The sequence below is a fragment of the Microtus oregoni genome, unplaced genomic scaffold (genome assembly GCF_018167655.1).
Source record: "Microtus oregoni isolate MIOR12 unplaced genomic scaffold, Mior012 000021F_ref0000039, whole genome shotgun sequence".
Taxonomy (NCBI): Eukaryota; Metazoa; Chordata; class Mammalia; order Rodentia; family Cricetidae; genus Microtus; species Microtus oregoni.
In genome coordinates, this window is record NW_024543080.1 from 3,822,905 (window position 1) to 3,847,632 (window position 24,728).

Here is a 24,728-nt window from a genome sequence, read left to right on the forward strand (position 1 = left end):
TGAGACAGACCACTTCCTGTTGCCTGTGAGTGAAGATGTGAGACCTCTCAGCTACCTCTCTAGCACTATGTCTGCCTGCACGCTGCCTTGTTTCCCACCATGACAATAACAGGCTAAATCTCTGAACTGTAAGTGAATCACCCCAATTAAATATTTTCCTTTATCAGAGTTGCCGTGGTCATGGTGTCTCTTCACAGCAATAGAAACCCTAACTCAGATAGCAGGGTAAGAGTGCAGATGGTGTTGCATTAGGAAGGGGTTTGAGCTAGAACATAAGAGTTCTGGATCCCTGATCTGTGTTCTTTCACACACCAGTAACTTCAGAACACTGGGGAAAGTTGTTAGCTGTTTATTTAGACGATTGTGCCATTTCGTGGATGAGAGAGCTTGTTACTTTTATGAAAGCTAAGGTGATGGCCTCCTGCGATAGATTTATATGCATGGGTCACTTTTCCCATTTCCCATTACAGGACTCCATAAACCTTTATACTCTTTATTAGACGTGTGTGTGTGTGTGTGTGTGTGTGTGTGTGTGTGTGTGTCTGTGTGATACACATGCACATACATGGGCTATTTATGGCAGAACTTTTGGAATAAGTTCTCCCCTACCGTGAGTCCCTGGAATTAAAACTACATTTCCAGGCTTGGAAGAATGTGTGTTTACCCACTGAAGTCATCTTACCAGGCCAAACACTTAAGCATCGTAAGCACTAATTATGTACCCGCCTGTGCCTATTATTAGCCAGTTCTCGCATCTACTTCAAATTCACGTGCTTCCTGTTACGTTTCCCTGATGGCTGGGAGTGAAGGGAGACCAGTGGGCAGGGAGAGGAAGAAATGTGTGTTTCCCGCCTGCCTTTGCTGTTAGTGCCACCCTGAGAGGCAGCCATGGCCTCTGCAGCAAGCTGTGTGCACCATCACAGAGGCACCAGCTTCGGACAGGTGGGGTCCTCTTCCTGGAAATCTGAGTTCTTCCTTACGCTTGTCTTCTGAGTTCCTGGGGTACCAAAACCAGACAGGTGGTACCGTCCTCCCAAATTTACAATTTCAATTAAGCCCAACTTCTTTGCCATGGAGTCCTTATCTCTGGAAGTATTTGTTATATTACCCTCTGTCTTCTACTTCTGTTTTTTTTTCTGTTTTTCAAAAGTAGGGATGCAATTATCTCTGATAAACTCTCTCTGTTAAAATACCTAGTGTTGTTTGTGGGTTTTTTTTCTGATTGGACTCTAATTAGTGCAACAATAACAAATTAGTCACCTATAGTTGAAGTACCTATCATTTAATAATTTCCCAAAATAACCTTTCTAATCTCCATCAGGTCCAGGATTCCCGTTTTTTACAGCAAAAGTGAACCTCTTATAAACACAAGTTTAGAAAGCCTGGCACCATCACGGCACTTAGAGAATTCTATGGGGCTGTTGTGTAATTGAGTTGCTCTTTGGTCCTTTGTTCTTGGGACAAATCTTCACTTTCCTCTGGTAACTGAGTCTCTTATTAACGTTATTCTTCTGAGTTTTACTAACAAGATAATTGAGAATAGAAAGCAGTAGGATTAGAAAGGCTTCAAGTCACATGACATAGTCAGTCATCTCAACCTCTGAGGGAAGCCTATAGGCTGAGCTCAATCACATGGACAATGATTCAACCAATCACACTTGAGTAACAAACGCTGATTAAAACCAATGGCTCCCAGTGTTCAAGTGAGCATGTGGGTGGTGAGTGCTGTCAATATGCCGAGGGTGGAAGATTTCTAGTGGAGCCTCTCAGACCCCTCTGTGTTTCTTGTCACTTGGCTGGCCACGACTCACTTCCTTCATAACACCACTGTCATTGGGAGGACGGTACTTTCCAGAGTTCAGGGTGACTTTTAGTGAGCTACTAAACCTGAATGGACAGGGAGAACCCTGGATTTGTAGGCCACTGGTTAGACACATGTGTGGCCTGGGAACGTCTGAGCTTGTGACTGAGTTGATGGGAGGTGACAGAGGTTTTCATACTACCTCTGAGTAGAGGTAGAATTACAGGGTGAGGACCTGATTTTTACACAGACTTTTAGGACTTCAACCAATTGTATTGAACCTGAATGCTCAGCACGTCCTCTACATGGCTTACCAAATTTCCCATACCAAAAATCATGATTCTGAGTGGTTTTTAACTTACAGAAGAAATATACGATGACTCGAAACTCTAATATTGATGAAAATGGTTGATTCAATGAAGTGGTTGCTGAGGACAAAGTCCTCTGAAGCGATACTGCTGTAAATGCAGGATGTGATGTGGTAGATCATATTCTAACTTTCCCTGGAAATGCACAGTTCATATCAGAATACACATCTCTTTCCATGGCCTTCTCAGAATACACATCTCTTTCCCTATCTCTGGCCTTCTCAAGATGCTTTACGATAGGCGAGATGCTAGGAGCAGCAACTTGGCTCACATATGTGCAATCAGTGGTAAAGGCAAGAAGAAGACAAGGTCACCTGTATAATAGGCCTGTGAGATCTCCTTCATCTGCCGGCTTGTCCTGGTGGTTAAGATTTCAATCAAGGCATCTTCATCAGTCCCAGTTCCCTAACAAGGAAAAAAAATCTAAATTTTAAAACACTTAAAAAACTTAATTTCATGCTTTTCAGGCTTAATATCTTATTTTGTACAGATGAAAGAGCAGTTCTGAGTAAATCGATGTAAGATCTCGTGTTGCTCTTCAGTGGTTTTCTGACTTTTCCATGCATCTTAGAATTAAAACAAAAACTCATCTGGAGTAAACCCACATCAAGTGTGCCCTACTCCAGTGTGAAAAGAAGTCAAATGATTCTACATAGAGGAAGACACCTGTGTCATTAGTGATCAGACACGATGGTCTAATAGGTTCAGCCTACTAATCCCATGTAGCTCTCTGTATAGAAAGGGCTCCAAAGCAATTGTGATTGCCCTCATCCTTGCACCTCTGGGCAGGGCTGGTCAGCATGTCCCAGCCTTCTCAACCACAGAAGTTTTCAGATCTCCAGTAAACGTGTGTCATGGGCCTTGCTGGCTTGGAGCCCTCTAACTTACCTCTAAGCCTTGTTTATATCAAGGTCGTTCACTCACACTGTACGTTGTTGCAGTGGGACGTGATCAAATAAAGCCAGTGAAATTTACAAACAGAGATCCAGTTCTGGCCAGGGTGCCTGCCACCAGAATCATTCATACAACTAAATTCTGACTAAGGTAAAATATGCAGAATAACTGTAGACGAGGACTAGGAGCATCCTTACAGAGAAGCTATAACCTTCTGTCTCCCTCCCTCCCTCCCTCCCTCCCTCCCTCCCTCCCTCCCTTCCTTTTTTTTTTAAATAGTTGACTATGGTTGCCAACTTTAGCCAAGATGTATCCAGTGGCTAAGATGGGAGAGCCCAAGACCAAAGGGCTTTGATACCAGTACTGTCACCATTCGCAGTCCACAGTCCTTACTGTTGATTTTCTCTTAACAAAAGAGACCATTTTCCAATACAGGTCAGTGAATCTAGCCAAAAGAATCACAGCTGCTAAGCTCTCCCCACGTGGAAGTGTCTACTGCAACAGGTACTATTCGCTAACCATCTCCAATTGCCACACCTTTGGGTCAGCCCTAGAGTTCATGACAAAGACTTGTTGCTCCTGGTAACTGACCGAGCAGATGTGGGTGAGGTACCAGAGCTGGACTGTTCCTGCTCAGCATGGACCTCCTCTCCTACGCCATTGCTGCCTGCCGTACCTTCTCAGAGATGGGCCGTGTGCTGGGGCTCTCCCCCAGGGGTCAGACCCTCAGTGCAGACTTAAGGCTCACTTGTTTTCCCTGCTGTCTCTCTTTATCCTTCACAGGCATTTCTCACAGAAAACCTGCATATCAGCTTCCAGCTGGCCACCTGCTTCTCAGATGCTCATACGCCTTCCAGAAGAAAGCAAAGATCCTCTTCTTGAGGATGGGAGGCCAGAATCTGGACCATGTTCATACCTGGACCCCTTTCCCTTCATTTCCCATCTACTTTATTGATGTAGAATAAGAAATAGAGACTACAGCTTGTAAGGTTCCCTTAGCATGATAAAGACTCACATCTTAGTTATATGAAAAAACAAAGACAAAGAAATGTTCCTTTAAAAAAGAAGAGAACGTTTTTAGGCGGCAATAAGAGAAATAGAAGGTTCTTTCTGCAAGGGGCCCTGTGGTAATCTACAAACAGGGTTCGCTGCTCACTCAGTTTTATGTGGCAGCTTGGTCAGGCTACAGTCCCTAGTTATCAAGACAGAAGCTAATCTGTGTGCAGCTGTCGAGGTATTTTATGAATAAAGTCCATTGATTTTAAGTGAGATGCACTTCAGACACTCTGCGTTCTGACTGGGCCCTCAAGGGCAAGCCAAGGCTTCCTTGTAGAAGGGGCTGTCCCCATAGGCAGCAGCTTCAGAGACTGCTGAGGGATCCCGCCTTCCCTGACCACCTGCCCTGCACAGTCTAGTCCTTATACCCAAACTCACAAGGTATACCCAGTGCCTTACAGTAAATTTCTTAATATAAATGTCTGCCTAATGGCTCTGTTTCTCCAGGGAATGCTGGCTGGCGGGGCTTTTAAAAGAATCACAGACAAGATGCAGGCTTGGGTGATGAACGTAATAAGAAGTCTGGGTTTTAAGTGTTCACTGGAGATTTAGGGTGATGAACGACATCGCCTTGCTTTAAAACATCTTTATAAAAGCAATTTTGCTCCTCCCATAGAGAATAGCTTCAAATGGACAGAAGTGGGGCTGAAGGTACCTTCTTAGGGTACTGATACGGTATAATCAAGAGGTGCACAAATGGACAGAAGTGGGGCTGAAGGTACCTTCTTAGGGTACTGATACGGTATAATCAAGAGGTGCACAAATGGACAGAAGTGGGGCTGAAGGTACCTTCTTAGGGTACTGATACGGTATAATCAAGAGGTGCAGGTGGTCACAGCAGAGTGGAAGCCGTGGATGGAGACGGCCGCTTGCAGTGGACTTTAGAGCAGAGCTCATGTGGACCTGGTGAAAGGCTGGAGTTCTGAAGGGTCAAGAAAAGCAAGGGGCTAACAACAATGAAAATCATAGGGCCCAAGTGACGGATGAATGATGACATTTATGTTCGATGAAAGAAAAAAAAAGACTGAATATTTAGTTTAAAAAATAAGAAATAAAGAAAGGAAATGCAGGGGCTGGAGAGATGGCTCAGTGGTTAAGAGCACTGACTGCTCTTCCAGAGGACCCGGGTTCAATTCCCAGCACCCACATGGCAGCTCACAACTGTCTGAAGATCAGTTCCAGGGGATCTGACACTTCACACCAATGCACATAAAATAAAGTTAAATAAACCATAAAAATATTTAAAAAAAAAAAAAGGAAATGCAACTCTCGTCACAGCCCAGGACATTCGGGCTCTGGACTGCACAGAGCTCCCAATTTACCCCAGCCCTTAGAGCCCAATCACAAATGCCATCCGCGCCCACTAAGTCTCAAGTGAGTGTCCCAAGAGTTCCCTAATTATTATGTCAGTGGAATCAGTGGAGCGACAGCTTGTTTAGTTTGTTAAGGGCTTGTACCTTCATGGATTTCTTCAGTTGCTTTGCATCGAACAGGGCTGGCGCAGTCACAAGGGCCACCATGATGTGCTCAAAGTGGCCAGAGAGGTCACCCTTCAAGTCATCTTTCAGCTCCTGAAATAACAACCCCAAGGAGGAAATCATGAAATATGTTCTTTTCTCTTTCTCAACAGCCGCCCAGGGAAAGGGAAACGCAAGTATAAAAATCAAGCGGCAGCATGCCCCTCCATAGGGAATTGCAGGAATGCTGAGACCATCTCGATGGACACTAATCTTCATTTTATGACGTCTCCACCATGTCCTGCCTTACACAGACATTTGCAAAGCCCAAAGGAAGCCTGGCAAGTGCACCAGAGTTTGGGACTGCACATTAAAATGCTGTTCCTCTAAGTATACCACACACAGTACACATGGACCAAATGGCCACACCGAGCCACGTATATGCATGATTAAAATAATACCTGATAACTAGGAAAATGGAATGAATGCATTTCCTAGGTCCTTGGTGCTCTCCAAAGGAGGGTAAGGGAGGCCAGGAGAGGGCTCCTTCTGGTAAACTGTTCCGGAGTACCTTGCTTCTCAAAGACCCCACTGGGCTCCACAAAGAAAGGGGAGGACAGTGGCTGGTCAGTCTCCTTTAATGGATCCTGGAGCATTCCATGCAGGATTCTAGTGTCCTTTGGCACTGCCTCCACATATTACATAAGAGTCTGCCTCCCCTCCCCCCACACACACCTAAGGGCAGGGATGTGGTTCCTATTTCCAATATTAAAAGGAGTGACATGGAACAATTTGATTTCAGACCTGGCAGCCAGCAGCCTCTTGGGCAGTTCTGTTGATAAAGCCACCCTCCACAGACACAGTGGGGTCGTGAGATGGAGTCAAGGACCACCCGATCTCCTGTAACTACAGCGGAGATTTTTTTCTCTTCAAATGCTGAATTCTGAGCCGGGAGGTGGTGGCACATGCCTTTAATCCCAGCACTCGGAAGGCAGAGGCAGGCAGATCTCTGAGTTGGAGGCCAGCCTGGTCTACAAGAGCTAGTTCCAGGACAGGCTCCAAAGTTACAGAGAAACCCTGTCTTGAAAAACAAACAAAAATAAATAAATAAATAAATAAATACTGAATACTGATATCATCTGTCCTCCACCTAAGGGCAAAGAAATCTTATCCCACACACTCTCATTCCATCACCCAATGAGAAATGGCTGTTGCCCTTCGCCTCCGTTGATTCTTCCTTCTCATTTTACAGCGCTCTGAAAGGCCAATGAGCCATCTGGGTCACCAACCTATATGTCAGGGGTTTTTGCCCAGATGTTGACAATTCATTCATTTGAGTACATGATCAAGGGTACTTAATCAATGCTAGGCATTTAAAGGTAGCCGCGAAGTAATGCTTATGTCTAAGATGTTACCCTAACAGGAAAATGAAAGTATTCAAGATGAAATTCAATTTTACTGTATAGTATATTAGTGTGTGATAGAGGGTGTCTGAGAAAGGAGCTTTAACGCCTGGGGGGACCGGAGATCATTCTTGGGTGATGTCTGTGATAGTTAACAGCCTGACTGCTCTGTGTTTTACTCCTTCCTTTCCATAATCCATGACCCACAGCATCCCGAACAACCTTTCCATCTTCTTTGTAATTCTGGGAATGGAACACAGAGCCTCAGAAGTGCCAGGCAAGCATTCTGCCATTAAGCTAAACCTCCAGGTCCCCAAGTAATCTTTTAAGACTAAACATTGGGTTATATTATCCCCCTGCTTACATACTTCCAATGGCTCCCAACTGTAGAATAAAACCAAGACTATGCACTGACTCTTAGAGATAAAACTAAGCTGAGTGGCATGCAGTAGTCTTAGCACTGGGTAGGAAAGATGCTGAGGTGGTAGGATTATTTTAATACAAGTGCTCAGGACCAGACTGGCAACATGGTAAAATCCCATCTGAAAATCTACAAAGACAAACAGTCAGGTACAGTAACACACTTCTATATATACACAGCACCGATTGTCCTCGCGGCCAGCTAGGCAGCAGCATCGTAATGGCACTGCTTCCTCACCCCGTCACAGGAGCCAGTCACCAGTTACCCTCATCATCCCATTTTTATCTTTATCACACTTGCCAATGACTGAACTTATCATGTCTTCAATAGGATGCTAACTCCACAAGAGAAGGGACGAACTGCCTCTCCTACTGTCCGACAGAGACAAGACTACTCAACAAATAGATGAAAAACCAATTTGTGTGGCAGTCCTGTTCCTTTTTTGTTTTGTTTTGCTTTCCGAGACAGGATTTCTCTGTATACCTTTGGGAGCCTGTATTGGAACTCTCTGTGTAGACCAGGGTGACTATGAACTCACAGAGATCTGTCCGCCTCTGCCTCTCCAGTTCTGGGATTAAAGGCATGCACCACCACTGCCCGGCTGGCAGTCTTGTTCTTAGGTATTTATTGATGGATACTTAGTTGGTTTCCATCTGTTGAATTTACTGAGCCTGTGCTTACATAACTATTTTAAAATTAAAATAGAAACTAAAGATTATCTAAGGCAGTCTTTGCCAGACAGCTGTTCTGGTAGCTCTTTGTGGGAGGGCTATCCTCCATCCTGTACGATGTTTAACAGTATCTCTAACATCTGGAATCACCCTCCACCCCGAGTCTGACGTGGGGCCATCAGAAGGTCTCTATTCAGGCTGGGGACATGTCTCAGGTGGGAGAGTATTTGTCTAGCACTCACAAAGACCAGGGTTTGGTTCCCCAGTATCACATAACCCTTGCCTAGTGACTCCCGGCTGTAATTCCAACACTTGACAGTTGAACAATGGAGGATCAGAAGTTCAAGATAATCTCCATCTACTTGTAAGTTCCAGGCTGGTCTGGGCTACATGAGACCCTGTCCCCCCACCCCCCACCCCAAAAAAACAAACAAAACTAAATCTCCCTTTTAGGCCAAGTATCCTGTAGGGAGGGGATTCACCAATGGCTTGGAACCATTTCTGCAACCCTTCCATACAGTTCCTCGTGTTTGGTGATCCTCAACCCTAAAATTATTTTCATTTCTACTTCACAACTGCAATGTAAGTAAGTTGTGAGCAGGATATCTGCTATGTGACCCCTGGGAAAGGCTCATTTGACCCTAAACAACCCGCAGTTTGAGAACCGCTGCTCTAAGGTGACGTTTTTCATTCCACAGTGAAGACACAGACGCCCCAAAGCCACTGCAATGGTGAAACGCAAAACCAAGACTGAGAGGCCTGGGTTCTCGAGTGGATGCACATGGCGTCTCCTGCCACACTCAGTCTGAACCCAAAGATCTGCGAGTGCCCCACAGAGGAAGACCCGAGACTCGGGTGATTGTCTCTTCAGGGCAGTACCTGTTCATACGTCGCTTGATACTCCTTGGCAATCAGCTGTCGCTGTGCATTCGACCGCTCTGTCAGGATGCTGATGAGGGTTTTCTCGTCAGTTCCTAAATAGGACCAAAGTCACTTATCAACTGAGGGTTCTCCGTATTAGTCATCCGAACCAAGTGCTTACAGTAAGGCATTTTAAATTTCAGTATACAGCTTCTTACTGGGCTAGAATCTGTGTGCTTGCCTGGGTTTTGTTTTTGTTTGTCTGTTTGTTGTTGTTTTGTTTTTGGAAAAGAAGTTAACTATTTGGGCGATTTGGGAGATGGAAAAATGAAAACCCCAGACATTGCTTGTCTAGTCCTCTTAGGCATGCAGAGAGAAGCACAAAGAACCTCCTACTTCACCCTCAGGAGGCTGAGGAATTTCAGCCCTCACTCCATAGCTGGCATCAGATCGTCTATCCTCTCAAGGGCACAGACACAGGATTGAAAGATTTATTGAGAAACTGCTATCTACAAGGTGCCTTTTTATTCTTTGTTATAGTGAGAGTTTCAGGGTCCCCATACCGTGATAGACAAAGCCACCCTAAAGATGACATTAACACTCAGAGAGCCTGTTTCTTTTGTCAAAGTCACATGGCTTCTAAGTAATGCAACAAACTCTCATCCCCAAACACGATTTTTGCTGTGGTTTGAATATGAAATGAGCCCCCTTCACAACTGTGTTGAATATTTGGTCCCCAGCTGTCATTTCAGAAAATGACAGACATCTCAGGGGGTGGGACCTAGAAGATACAGGTCATCAGGGATGTTCCTTTAAAGGTTATTCATTCTCTCTCTCTCTCTCTCTCTCTCTCTCTCTCTCTCTCTCTCTCTCTCTGCTTCTTGTCAGCCTTGAGGCAAGGAGGTAAGTAGTCTGCCACGTGATGATCTTACCACAGGCCCAGAATCAATTAAGGCAAGTACCACAGACTGAACTCTCTGGAAACCACGAGCCAAAATCTTTCTTACTGATCACAGGTCATTTACCACAATAACACGAAATCTGGTTCACATCTCCATGGTGAATTTCACATGCATGTGTTTGTAAGGTCAGATCGGGCCAGAACTGAGGCCAGCTTGTCTGAGAATGTCCTCAACGCCACTAATTTTCGGTAGAATATTATGACAACTGTGGGAATCTGTGTCTACGTCATTGGCTGGAGAGAACTGTGCTAAGATGGGAAGTGCTGAGGGGCTTGCAGGCCTTGGGGGTGCATGGCTAGAATGGTGGGAAGATCAACCGGGATTAGAGGCTAGGTTTCTTTGTCCTGAGGTCACACCTGTACACCGTATCTACACAGCCTGTGACTGCACTACACAGTCTGTATCTGTGGAGAGGGGAAAGAACCTGTGTGCTTGGTTGCTTGTTGGCCTCCCAGTGTGCTTGCCTTCGATCTTGTGTTTTCTACAGAATCAGATTGCAGCGTACTTGATCTGTGAGTCTGGTAGCCAGCTTAGACCTGCAACAGTACCAATACCAATGCCCAGTTACTGTGCCTCTCCATATCGCAGCATGTCCTCACGCTAGACTTCATCTCTGGCTTGTTTTTACTCTGCTCTTTCGTCAATGTCAGGACTATGGATAGAGCTATCCAAAAACAAGGCATGGTACTTGTACAGCCTGTGTTAAACAGTAAGGAACACGGATCAAGAGAAAGTCTCATGCATTGTGGAAGGAGTTCTATGTATTATTATTATTATTATTATTATTATTATTATTATTATTGCTGAGTGCACGATGGGGGGACACCACAGCATGCACATGGAGATTAGTCAGTTTTATGGAGTCAGTTCTTTCCTTCGACTGTGGTTTCTGGGGATCGAACTCAGGACGTTGAGTTTGTGTAACAAATACTTTACTCTCTAACCTACCTCACCAGCCCCAAGAGTAATCTTTAAACCATTTTGGAGATCAAATTGGCAATATTTCTAGTTGATTTAAAAGTGAGTATTCTGGTAATTTCCACCCAGAAATCACAACTCTTGTCATGTCCTGGAGAAATACTAGCCAATGCGCATAACGGAGTTAAAGCAGGGACATTCACCAAGGACTTTCATGCAGTAATAGAAAAGAATTATAGGCAATTTGAATGTTTCATCAACATTCCAAGTTTATGATATAATATACAATAGACTACTATGCAGTTAAAATTAATGACCTAGAGCTAAACACATCAACATGAATAAATCTCAAAAACATTATGTTAAGAGATAAAACCAAATGGCAACGGAATGTATAGATCACTTCTCCAGTTTGCCTGGTGGAAAGTATAAAGACAGTACGTACATACGTATGGAGCTGTGGTATCGAAGGCCCACAAGCATAAAGTCTAATTTAGGAAGATGATTTTCTCTAGGTAATGGGGTAAGAATAAAGCCTAGGAAGAATGACCAGGGACTGTGTCTGTAATGATTTGTGGTTATGGCGGTGATAACTGTTGGAAGGAGCTGGGGTGGTGTTCAATTTTAATTACGTCAACATTCCAAATGCGTTCTTTACTAAAACTCGCTGTCCATGATCTTCTCATCACGGCACACTTTAGAATGTCCGCTGACAAATTCTCTCATTCAGGATTCAATTGCGGCCAACTGGCTTCTCAGATGGGAACTTCCCTGGCTGGCTTCAACACTGACAAGGGCTTACAAATCACTCACCGATTCCTTTGATTGCTTTTCGGATAGCTTCAGCATCCACTGCTGGGCTAAAGCCTGGATAATCTCTTATGGTTCCTCGGGATCCAACCTAGAGGGAAAGTTCCACCAGGTCAAAACCTTTACTTACATTGCATTTAAATATACTCGACTAAATGTTCATCTCAAGTGGTCATTATTGAAATTATCTAGAAGTTTTTATGTTGTTTAAAATGCCGCTGTCCCCAGAGGCCCTGTGTGTGACTAAATAATTGCTCTTTGACAACAGGAAACCCAGAGCCTGAACCCAGCCCAGAGGCAGCGTGCTCAGAGATATTGTACTGGCACAACTCGGGGAAGATCCCAGCGGTTTTGTGTTTGCATAGTTAAGTACCTGGAGCAAATGCCTTTAAATTGTTAGAGGTCCATGGCAGAAGCTTCTGGTTCTCTGAAAGAGCAGCAAGTGCTCTTAACTGCTGAGCCATCTCTCCAGCTCTAGTGTGCATCTGTGGCAGCCTGGCTTCTTGTGTTCCTGGCAGAGTGCAACAGTTTCCCCTCCCTAGACACACAGGCAACATGGCTTCTGCTACGTGTAGGAAGAATCCCCTCCCCCGCCCCCTGGCCACCAGGAGCATACTTTCTTTTGTGTAACAAGCTGCACACATGAAACATTGCCTCTCTAGGGCAATGAATTGTTTCAACACCTGTGACCTTGTATACAAACAACAAGAACCCTTCCATTGTCTTCAGCCACTGTTATTTCCCTGCAAGAATTCTCAGTATGCGCCTCATCACGCCTCGCACAGAAGCAGATGTGGTTGGGAGGTTCTGGGATGGTTTAATTAATGTTGATCACTGTCCTTGGGGAATGCTACTCTAAGGATTAGTAAGTGAAAATGCTATTAAGATTGTCGGCTCTTGTGCACTGTTTAACAGATGTGTGATTGAGAGCCATGGATTGTGTTTTTCCTGAGAACTGCACTGACATCCTGGAGCTTCAAGAATAACATAGAATTATTTTAAAAAATAATTACTGACTTTAAGCACATAAATTAGAAACATGACAGTAAACTGGGAAAGAGCATATTGCTAAAATAACAAAATAAAATATTCTTTTATTTAAAATACTCTTTTATTTATTTTATGCTGGAGAAACTAGATGACAGACAAAGGGTGTTGAGAAAATTCAAAGTTAACGAGTACTTATATAGCATATTCTGACCTTTTAAATAAAAGTCTGTGCTAATAGCAGTAACAGTTAACGTTTTCTTTTTAAGCAGGGCTTTCTATCCTCCTACTGAATGGTATTGCCTGTGTTGTTATGAACTAATCTGGTCGCATTTCCCCTCCTTTAAAGTCTAATATTTTCCTGAAAGGACATTATCTTGTCACACTAAAGTGAAGGGAGAATTAATGTGCCAGCCCAGGAGCAATGAGAGCCTGCTGACTCAATATGTCAGGAGGAACAATTTGTTGCAATGTTGTCAGACATTGTTTAAAGTGCCCCCAATAAAAAATTTTAACTAACGAGTTAGAATGTGCGAGACGCGAAGACAATAAAAGCCGTCTAATCAGTCACTTTAGCATGATCTTCAGACAATTTTCTTCCCTCAACGCTTAATAAACTTTATAAATTGGCAGAGCCAATTGGTTTCATTTCATTAAAGTCCACTCCTACCACTGAGCTCCTGTGTTCCCCTTATCCGCCCACCTCCGATATTGGGTGTTCTGGAAGGATTACGGGGGTGCCCAACACTCCGCACCTTACACACGTTAGCTACTGTCTATAGCAGCCCCGCTGCTAAGCATGATGATCTCTGCGCAGACGGCATCAGGACTTAAGGAGACTGCAGAATTCGCTTCCATCCGCTCATCTAGTTAAGCCAGAGATCTGAGTTTGCAAGGAGTCTTTTCTGTTCTAAATTGTCCTTCGCATCCTTTTTCCTGAAATATGTCTCTGTACCTAGGAGGTGACATTTTAAAATGCATGTGACCATGCCCCAGATTTACTTTAGATAGGCTGAATTTTATTTTGAGGAACCAGGTGCTAAGTTTTACTTGCTTATGAAGTTCTATTTGTGTGATCCTATCCCATGAAGATACTCAGCATGGCTACTTCTGAGCACAAGAAGACAACATTATGGCCGGATCCCCAATATTCATGTATTACAAAGACTTTTTGGAATTTACACCCTCGCTATGACCTCTGCACTGCCCTCTACAAAACAGAGGAGGATAAAATTCCTAACTTATCATGCAACTCTCTTTCTAGTGAGAGTCAGACGGGGGAGGAACAAGTTATATAATGAAGGATTACTCTCCTTCTCCCTCCCCATCCCCAACATACACACATCTGTCAACTTGAAAAAAAAAACATGGAAATCAGATTTTTATTTAGTTGTTTATTTTGCTGTGCAGGAATCAAACCCCAGGGTCTCATACATGACAACCAAGTGCATCACCACTGAGCCAAAGCCTGACCCCAGAACACAGGAGTTCCGAAGTAGAATTCTAGTGAAGTATTGAAAGTGTTTTAGTCACTTAAATGAAGTATCGTAGTATTTTTTTTTTTTTTGGTAAGAATTGGTTATCCAGGCCACCCGGCATTATTCATATGATTTATAAAAACTCACTGTAAGATAAATAACCAGACTCATATTGTTCATTAATACATGCCAGACAATGAACAAAAGACCTCACAAACATGTTAATTTTCTTCAGTGACCTTAATAAGGTATATATAATGATTTCATTTAAAAACAGAGGAAGTTGGAGGGATAACTCAGCTGTTAAGACCAAGTTCAGTTCCCAAGGCACAAATCAGGTGGCTCATCAACATCTGTAACTCTGATCCAGGGGATCCAATGTCACTGGCCTCCACAGACACTTACACTCATGTCCACATACCCACATGTTCACACATGCACACCTACACATAAATTACAAATAACAGTACATGGAAGTACTCAACCTCACAGGGACTGTTTGTTTAAGGAAGGTGCCTGGATTTAAAGCCACCTCCAAATGCCCTGTTCTACAGCACTCTGCTTGGGCTGGGGGTTAGGGAACACTATCTCAGTGGTTCTCAAAGTGGGTTGGTTCCTGGACCAACTCCATGGCAGTCTCCTGGAATTTACAGAGATGTAGATACTCAATCCATAGCCCAGTCTCTGGGGTAGGATTCAGCATCTGACTAAACAGTGCCACTTGGTGATTTTAATGGATGATCAAGTGGCATAAACAACATTGTGCTTCATTCTCAGTTGCCTGAAAAGTAGAATAAAGCCAGCAAGCGAGTCTTGATTTCTGGATGGGTGTAAAAGCTGAGGAATTTAATAATAAGTGCTGCTTTAGGAATGTTGGTGTTGACAGCCCAAGCTACTTTGGTTGCCTGCTTCACTGAAGCTTTAGTGTCTCACCAGGCAAATCATTAGGGTGGCTGACATCAGGGCTTCCTCAGCAATGTGTCCAAAGGGTCTGAAGAAAATTTTTAAATTCATTTTCGTGCTCACTCATGGGAGAAACATTTACCCTTTCAAGTCTTGCTCTTGTAAACACAGCCATTTCCCCAGACGCCCAAGAAGCAGGGTGTCTCAGAACCTGAGCACTGGGACTGTGATGGCTCAGACACAGTGGGCAGGAGCAGAAGGATGAATGGGGCTCAGAAACCCAGGAGGAGGGGGACAAAGACATATTTGGATCATGTTATCTATGAAATATGGATTTTGATATGAAGAAGACCTGACTCCTCAGAAGTATTTGTCTCCTATGATGAAGATCCTCCAGCCGCTGCCTTCCTTAGCCTCTGTGCTGGACAGACAGTTTCATGTCAACTTGATCCAAGTGTCAGACAGACAGACAGACACACACACGCATAAAATGTAATAAAACATATTTTTGTCTTCTTTCTTAGACCTTGCTTCTTTTGAGAATTATCAAATGATGCTTCTAGACGGTTCAGCCAAAATTCTCCAGAGGCAGGCTTCATCTTTTCCAACACTGTCCAAAGTGTTGTCAACACGATTTCAACAAGCCTCTAGTGTTCAGGTGAGGGCCTTAATCACCACACAGAGAGAGGAAAATGAAAGGAGCCAAGGTCCAATAACAGCTGGGGCAGATTTGAGAATCTTCTGTCCTTCAGACTTACCTTCTTCTACCTCATGTGAGACCCAGGTATTAATCTTATATATTGTAATATGTATGTAATAATATATAATGCATTAATACATAGGACTTTAGCACCCCCCCACACACACACTGGCCCAATTCTGCATCTACTCAGAAATAGGCTTTGAGTAGCATGAAATCACACCTTCTTATGTGGGCAGTCCTGGATGCTAACAGAATTTAATTCTTCCCCCTTTGTCTCTGATTTACCAGGTTTAACCAGGGGTGCTCCATAGGTCACTCAAATTGCAGTTTTATCTTGATTAATTGTCATGTCTCCACCATGGCTGGACTTGAATCAGGGAGTGTGAGGAACATCTCGTTAGTGCTCATTTCAATCCTTTCCAGAATACCTCCTTTCTCCCTGAGACTGAAAAGTTGGATTTTGTTTGGTTTACCCAAACACCAACCTTAAAAAAAAAAAAAAAAGGACTGAAATTCGGTTCTAACCAGTTTTCTAACAACTTCCTGCAGAGAGCCAATGGTCTAAGTGCTAATAGTTACCTAAAAAAGAAGGGTTAACACAGACACACCAGACAGGAAGTTACCATCACCACAGAAGAGGCTCCTCACTTGACTTGGGACAGTCAAGTTTCAAAACCAGATATTCCGTTCCTGAGATGTGGTAGCTGAGAGGGAGGCCAGGGGAGGAGCGTAGCACCCGCTCTTGGATGCAGGCGCAGCACCCGCTCTTGGATGCAGGCGCAGCACCCGCTCTTGGATGCAGGCGCAGCACCAGCTCTTAGATGCAGGTGCATCTCCCATCCCAGGTGTGAACCTGCAGGTCAGGAAGAGCAAACACAGCAGGAAAGAAAGAGCGGTGCATTGTCTCCACCCAAGCGAGGAATGGGGAAGCATGGCTCTCGGAACCCTTTGACTCCACCCCAATGGCAGCTAAACGCCAGGAAGACTGTGGGCACTGTTAGATCACAGGCCCTCTGTCACTCTCTTTCACAAATCAGGCCACACCCTCCTGCATCCTCTACTTCACCTGCTGTGGCCTTGTGTCTCCCTCCTCCTTGTGGCTGTGACCCAAGCCCAAGAAGACTTTGATGATAGAAGTGGTGCGGAGCTCCAAGCTTCTCTCCCACACCAAGTTCCCTTCAGGACTCCAGTCATGTTTCTCGCAACTACGTTGTCTAATGAAGCTCTTCTTTGGTCTTTCCATCTACAGGGCTCCATCCTGGCTCCCTGTGCTATTCCCTCTTCTGAAAGGTCTCAGCCTCCCCTCTACAGAGCTAAAACCACTTCCAAAATTTCCTTACTCACAAAAGCACCGTCACCATCCACAAACTCTCTCAGCTTAGCACACCGCACCCTCCCGGTGATCGTGGCCCTGGTAGCTTTCCTCCGGAAGAACCACGGAACGTAGAATCGGGTGTCCGCATCTGTCAAACCAAGTCCCCAGCAAAGAAGGCAAATGTCAGGTGGGGAAGGGCAGCTGCACTCTGCTTGTCCCCAGGAACACACGATCATGGGTGAGTTTGACCTCTCTGCGGACTGCTGCCTGTAGCATTCCTCAACGTTTCCAGCCTTACAGACCCCCTACACACACACACACACACACACACACACACACGCACACGCACACGCACACACACACACACACACACACACACGCACACACACACACACGCCTTGGGGAAGGCAGGCAAACACTCTATCACTGAGCTACACACATCTCCAGCACCAAAGGAGATTCTCATTTCTTCTACATGAATCCCGTGTTCCAGAATGTTTCATTTTGCCAATCTTCATTACATCCGCCTACTTCCCATTTTCCTAGTGATTAAAGATATATTTTACAATCAAAGCTTCTAATCAGCATTGTGATGGTGCCATTGGTGTCAGTGCTACTATAATTTCACTAAAGGAAGAAACGCAGATGTGCTTTTGGAAGCTCTGAGCTGCGACCTGAGTTGCACGGTGTTCTAGTGATGATATGTTTGGCTTTGTCCCAGTACTTGACAAAGAGTTTCGAAATCCCTGGAATTTCCTGGGTGGCAGGAATGTCTTTGCTCTGAGACCTGGGTGACTCATCATTGATCCTTGGACAATGTCAGGATGGGAGTTGGTCACCAGAAAGACTACTTAACTTAATTTAGAGGGCTGGAATTGGAGTCAGCTCCTCCTCTTGGGAAAGAAAGAAATCTAGATGTTGAATGCAATACTATAATAACAAGTTAATAATTTAATCAGTCATGCCCAGTTAAAACTCTGACCACTGAGGCTCCGGGGAGCTTCCCTGTCTGTGGAGAGACGCTAACATGCAAGCAGGGTAATACACTCGGCTCCAGTGGGGGAGGGGCATGGAGCTGCGCGCGCGCACACACACACACACACACACACACTATGTCTTTTTAAATAGCTGTTTTTATTTTATGTGCGTGGGTGTCTCACCTGCATATATGTCTGTGCACCATGAGCACGTCTGGAGCCTGCAGAGCCAGAAAAATGAACTAGAGGCAGTTAGCACCCACCATGTGGGTGCCAGGAATTGAATCCAGATTCTCTAGAAGAGCAGCCAGTGTACTTAGCCACTGAGCCATCTCCCCAGGCCCTGTTATTGTGTCTTAATAGGAAGTTACATCCTGGAGCTGAAGAGACGGCTCCATGCTTCCTCGCACCCACATCAGGCAGCTCACAACCGTCTGTAATCCCAGCTTCAGACGATCAAACATCTGTGGCTTCCCCAGGAATCCTGCACACGTGTGTACATAGACTTAGAGACACAGGCACATACACACAAATAAAAATAAAATAATTATTTTTCAAAATGTTATATTATAAGCTGTTCTACTTTTGAGGCAACATACAACTTCATTACAGAAGATATACTGAGGCCACAGAGATAGAACATTTATCCACAACAGTGGCAGAGTTTCAGCACCTTTAGCTAGAGAGTGGAGAAACCAGCCATTCCTTCCTCAGAGGAATGTACCAAAAAGTGCCCGAGGACTTCTTCCTTGACCCTCTTCTGCCTGAGGCCCTAAAGGGCAGGACCCAGAGACACAAGCTGCGGGGTTCTTTCCAGAGACCTCAGGTAAAGCTGGTAACTCCTGACTGCACCACAGAAAAGAATTTGGGGATGAGCTGCCATGAAGCCTGGCTTAAGCGTGGGCATTAAGGAGAAAGAGGTGTGTGCATATTCAAATGTGAAAGGGCCTTTTACACGGACAGTCCTTGCATCTCAAGAGTTGATCATTCTTTTCTTTCTGGTAACTGAGCTATTAGATAGGATTTCAGCTAATGAGATAAACCATGGGCCGTACAGGCTGCATACGTAAGGTAAGGACTTTCTACTGTAAACCAAGTACACAGTCTTGTTTTTGAGATTCCCAGAAAGCTGAGTTCTCATCTAGGAAAGACTTGAAGGGCATCTACTTAGTTATTAAAAGCACAGCTCACTGTTATTTCAACATTCTTATTTAACATAGCTGCAGGAAAAAGTGTCTCAATATAGGCAACCTTCACAGCAAACATCATCAGTTGTGCTGAAATCTGTAACTTTGGGCTGGCGAAGACTCCAACAGGAATGGGAGGCTCCTTGCCTTTCCCATACCTTCCTCAGCTTCTCTTTTAATCCTGAGCTAATTACAATAAGCTAGCCAGACACCGGTAACCCCAAACTGACCTAGGGGTGTGCGGGAATTGTGGGCCCGATCACAGTTGTACTTGGGTGTGTGTTTGCTCTTGTGTGCCAGGAGGAAAAGAAATCCCACTGAGAATGAACACAGCTGCAGCCTTAGACACAGACTCTGTCAATAACAAAGGTCTTAAGTTGTCTTTCACGTAATGCATCCGGAATCCTCTTGAGAACAGCTTGGAACTAGCTTTAGAAAAATGGATTTGTGCAGAAGTGAGTTTGTCTAGCCAATGACCTTTTGATGTTACAAACTCAAAATCCCCAAGCCCCCAGTGCAGCACAGGACAACTCCCCTAGAGAACGGTGACTCAGGAAGCGGTGTGATGCCCATTTCTGCTTGTGCCGTACAAGACTCCCCGCTGCACCATCCAACCGAAGAGCAGTTGCCTCCCTCTCCTTCCTAAGAGGCCCCCAATACAGCCAGGTGGAGGCAGCTCTGAGTGCCTTGCTTCCAGGATCCTTGTCAGTCAACCATGCAATAAAGATTATTTTTTCCTTGCAGCAACCCAGTGCCACAGGGCTGGTCCATATGTGAGTAGGGTGCAAATCTGTGTCATAACAGAACTTTCTGGAAAGAATATAAGCCTAGAGGGCTGGGAGGTAGCTTAGTTAGTGAAGTGCTTGCTTTGTGAGCATGAAGGACTGGGTTCTGACCCTCAGCACTAGTATGTATTGCATTGAATATGTAAATTGCTTTTGGTAAGATTGCCATTTTTACTATGTTAATTTTGCCTACCCAAGAGCATGGGAGATCTTTCCACTTTCTGGTATCTTCTTCAATTTCTTTCTTCAAAGATTTAAAGTTCTTTTCATACAGGTCTTCCACTTGTTTGGTTAGAGTTACTCTGAGATATTTTATGCTATTTGTGGCTATTATAAAGGGTAATGTTTCTCTGATTTCTTTCTCAGCCCATTTATCACCTGTGTAAAGGAGGGCTACTGATTTTTTTTAAGTTATCTTGTAGCCTCCTACATTACTGAAAGTGTTTATGAGTTGTAGAAGTTCATTGGTAGAATTTTTGGGGTCGCTTATGTAAACTATCATATCATCAGCAAATAGTGAGAATCTGACTTCTTCTTTTCCAATTTGTGACTCCTTGATCTCCTTTTGTTGTCTTATTGCTCTAGCTAGGACCTCAAGAACTATATTGAATAGATATGGAGAGAGTAGGTAACCTTGTCTGTTTAGGAGTCTTAATCATGTTCTCCACAGATGGGAGAATTTCAAAGGCAGGGGGAAATCCGAGACACAACAGGCAGCAACAGGTAACAAACTTAACTTTAAAAGTAGAAATGTGTGTGTGTGTGTGTGTGTGTGTGTGTGCGTGTGTGTGCCCATGCACTCTCTCACACATGCACACACACACAAAGGACACGGTCAACAATACAAAAGGACAGCCTACAGAATGGGAAAAGATCTTCACTATCCCCACATCAGACAGAGGGCTGATCTCCAAAATATACAACGAACTCAAGAAATTGGTCACCAAAAGAACAAATAATCCAATTTTTTAAAAAAAGGAGTACAGACCTAAACAAAGAACTCTCAACAGAAAAATCTAAAATGGCTGAAAGACACGTAAGGAAATGTTCAACATCCTTAGCCATCAGGGAAATGCAAATCAAAATAACTCTGAGATTCTATCTTATACCAGTTAGGAATGGCTAAGATCAAAAACACTCATGACAGCTTATGCTGGAGAAGATGTGGGGTAAAGAAAACACTCCTGCATTGCTAGTGGAAGTGCAAGCTGGTACGGCCTTTTGGAAATCAGTGTGGCAATTTCTCAGAAAATTAGGAAACAACCTTCCCCAAGACCCAGCAATACCAGTTTTGGTTATATACCCAAAGAATGCTCAATCATACCACAAGGACATGTGCTCAACTATGTTTGTCATAGCCAGAACCTGAAAACAACCTAAATGTCTCTTGACTGAAGAATAGATAAGGAAAATGTAATACATTTACACAATGGAGTACTACACAGTAGAAAAAAATAATGACATCTTGAAATTTGCGGGCAAATGGATGAACCTAAATAACATCATACTGAGTGAGGTAACCCAGACCTAGAAAGACAATTATCATATGTATTTACTCATAAATGGGTTTTAAACATAAAGCAAATAAAACCAGCCTACAAATAATAATCCCAGAGAACCTAGACAACAATGAAGACACTAAGAGAGACTTACACAGATCTAATCCACGTGGGGAGTAGAAAAAGACAAACTCTCCTGAGTAAATTGGGAGCATGGGGACCATGGGAGAGGGTTGAAGGGGAGGGTAGAGGCAGGGAGGGGAGCAGAGAAAAATGTATCGCTCAATAAAATCAATTTAAAAAGAGAAAAAGAAAAACAAAACACAAAAATCCTTCCTCCTAATCATGGAGCGATCATATCCATGGTTTCCTTACTCTACGCTTGATTACAGTCTCTACATACATGCTCGCATGTTCACAAGCACTTATACACATGTGCATACATGTGAACACATGCACATAAGAATTGATATTATAATATTTCACCTGTAAATATGAATAAATATCAATTTTTGGTAAATTTTAACTCTTCTAAGATACATAGTTGAGTAGTAGTGAGAATATTCACATGTTCTGAAGCAAGTCCAGAGCCTTATCATTTTACACAACACAAATTCTATACTGGCTTAACAACAATGTCCTCTTGCCCTCCCGTGCTCCTGGCAACGACAGTACTCCGTGTATTTCTTTAGATACCGTACATAAGAGGAATTATACAATGTTTAACTTTTCATGACTGCCTTATTTTACTAGCTGAAAATGCTCAAGCTTCGGCCACTTTTAAGAAGGGTCCATTTTAGGGCTGGCTGATGATCTCGATACCGTAGAATAGAGAACATTGTGTATCTTCTCCCCTGCTCATTGAGAGGGGGATGCTTTTACCTCTTAGCGATTGAAAAATGGAGCACCATTAAAGTCAGCTCATATTGCAGATTGAACTGTTAGGATATTTAAAGAGATTTGGCAGGTGTGTGTGTGTGTGTGTGTGTGTGTGTGTGTGTGTGTTTCTGACAGGAGTGGCACTAAAGAACCCCACGCTGTCTTGAACTTTCTGTGCAGCAGAGAATGACCTTAAACTCCTGACCACCTCCCAAGTGCTGGGGTTACAGGTTAGTGTGACCACATGCAGCAAACATCCCACATTTTTTATGCAGTCCTGAGGATGGAACCTAGAATCTTATGTGAGCACTATACCACGGAGGAACATTGCCAGCTATGTGGTTTATTGTCTCAGTTTATAAGTCATTTGTACGACTGACGACAACAGTCTCATGCCCCATGTCTCACACTCAGCCAAGGTCTCTCTCAGCCAGTTCCATGTCAATTTTCTAGTGGAACAGGGTGAGCATTTTTGAGAAGCCTCTTTTTGCCTGACCCTGGCTCTGTTAGAGATGCATAAAATCAGAAGGGCTTTCTGGGATAGAAAGGGGAAGGTTAGCTTCTTGGCCAGTGCATAGCACATTTGGCCCTGCGCTGGTCCTGCCGAGGGCATGCCACACCTCTGCATGTTTTTCTTTCACCTTCACATAAAAATGTGTGCTCATCACTTAAAGGCACAAGAGCAGAGAGGGAGCAAAATGGAAAGAACCAGCTGCCCCAGATGCCACCTAGGGAGTCGTCAGCAACTCTGTGTGTGGGTCTCTTTCATGTCCTTTCTTCTGTACTGTATCTGCTACAGAGCCACTGTATCTACTACTCCTGTAACTTGAGTAACACATTTTTGGTACAGCTGCTAATGCCATTCCGTAGTGCTTAATATCTCCACATCCTTTTGAATGATTGCATTAAAAATGACTGCAAATTAAAAATTGTATCTAGTGGATGTTTGTTTACATTGCATATTTTCAATAATACAGACAAATAAGTTTTTGCCCACATTTTTCAATCTTATTCACATTTATGATATATAATGAGAAGTCGAATTACTGGGGTAAGGACACTAACATTTAGCAAAAACTATCCAAAAGTGTGACATAGACTCCTAAGAACAGTTTGAGAGTTCCTATTGAGTACACAACTTTGTCTTGCTATTTTTTTCCCAGTTACCTAGTTCTTGGGTAGAAAATAGTTCCTTGTTATGCTAAGAGGTTCTTTAGTTCTGCAAGGTTCTGTGTACATGTATACTGGAGACTTGTAATTCTTTTCACGGGCTACTTTGTGTATACAGTTCCGCACTGAGCTCATCTTTTAAAATAGCTTTATTCAAGTCATTTGTATGTTACATAAATAAATCTCCTGCCCTGTTGTTCTACAAATGCCTCTCCTGGAGGTTTTCTTCTGGCTCTACTTACTATGTTGCTGCCACAATTACAAATTTATACATAAACAGATAAATGCTTTGCAGACTTTTGCTTTAGGCTTCTAATTGCAATTGCTTTCCCCATTCCAAATTCATTCTAGAAGATTCACTTGAATCTTATTGTCTTTGTTTATATGCATGTATTTGTTTGTTTAGTGTGTGCGTGCGTGCACACATATGTGCAGGTGTGAGTCCATGCTCAGGGCTGGGTAGGTGCACACATGTGTGCAGGTGTGAGTCCATGCTCAGGGCTGGGTAGGTGCATGTGTGTGCAGGTATACACAGAGGCCACAGAGCATCTGCTGTCATTTCTAAGGAGCACTCCCCTTATGTTTTGAGACAGGGTCTCTCACAGGACCTGGGGCTTGCCAGCGCAAAAACTTTACTAACCAGCTCATTTCTATATTTTACGCGTCTAAATTTTATTGTAACATATGAAGAGAGATGGAGTATAGATTTACTTTTCCCCCAAGGAACTGGAAGTTTCCTTGATTTTACTATTGGAAGAAACTACCTTCCCTTGTCTGATAGTAAATGTCATCTTTATCATCATGTATGTTGAGTTATGCACTAAATTTATTCTCCATTAAGACCTCTTTGCCAAGTACAGAACTCTACAGTACCTTTAAAAACTGCTAACTTCTGTGTGTGTGTGTTTGTGTGTCTGTGTGTGTGTGTGTGTCTATGCACACAGAGGTGTGTGTGTGTGTGTGTGTGTGTGTGTGTGTGTGTGTGTGGAGGGGTTGTATGCACATAAGCAGGGGTGTCCTCAGAGGCTGGGGTATTGGATCCCATGAGGCCAAAGCTACAGGTGACTGGAAGCAGCCTGATATGGATTCTGGGAACTGAAACTTGGTCCTCTGCATGCAAGTTTGCTATTGAACCATGACTCCAGCCCCTCTAATACATCGTTCGCTACTAGTTCTTTTTAGATGGATTCTCTCTAAATATCTCAGTCCATTCTCAAACTTGA

At 43.7% G+C, this 24,728-nt stretch overlaps 1 protein-coding gene across 1 annotated transcript in view; it reads right to left on the minus strand.

The window, feature by feature from the left end:
* Positions 1-24,728, minus strand: part of Anxa3 (annexin A3) — a 44,957-nt gene that overhangs the window by 16,755 nt on the left and 3,474 nt on the right. The window contains exons 3-6 of the mRNA XM_041671421.1: positions 11,626-11,713; positions 8,951-9,045; positions 5,577-5,690; positions 2,484-2,574 (exon numbers count right to left, since the gene is read on the minus strand). Coding sequence (XP_041527355.1) covers positions 2,484-2,574; positions 5,577-5,690; positions 8,951-9,045; positions 11,626-11,713 — 388 coding nt within the window. The remainder of the gene's footprint in view (positions 1-2,483; positions 2,575-5,576; positions 5,691-8,950; positions 9,046-11,625; positions 11,714-24,728) is intronic.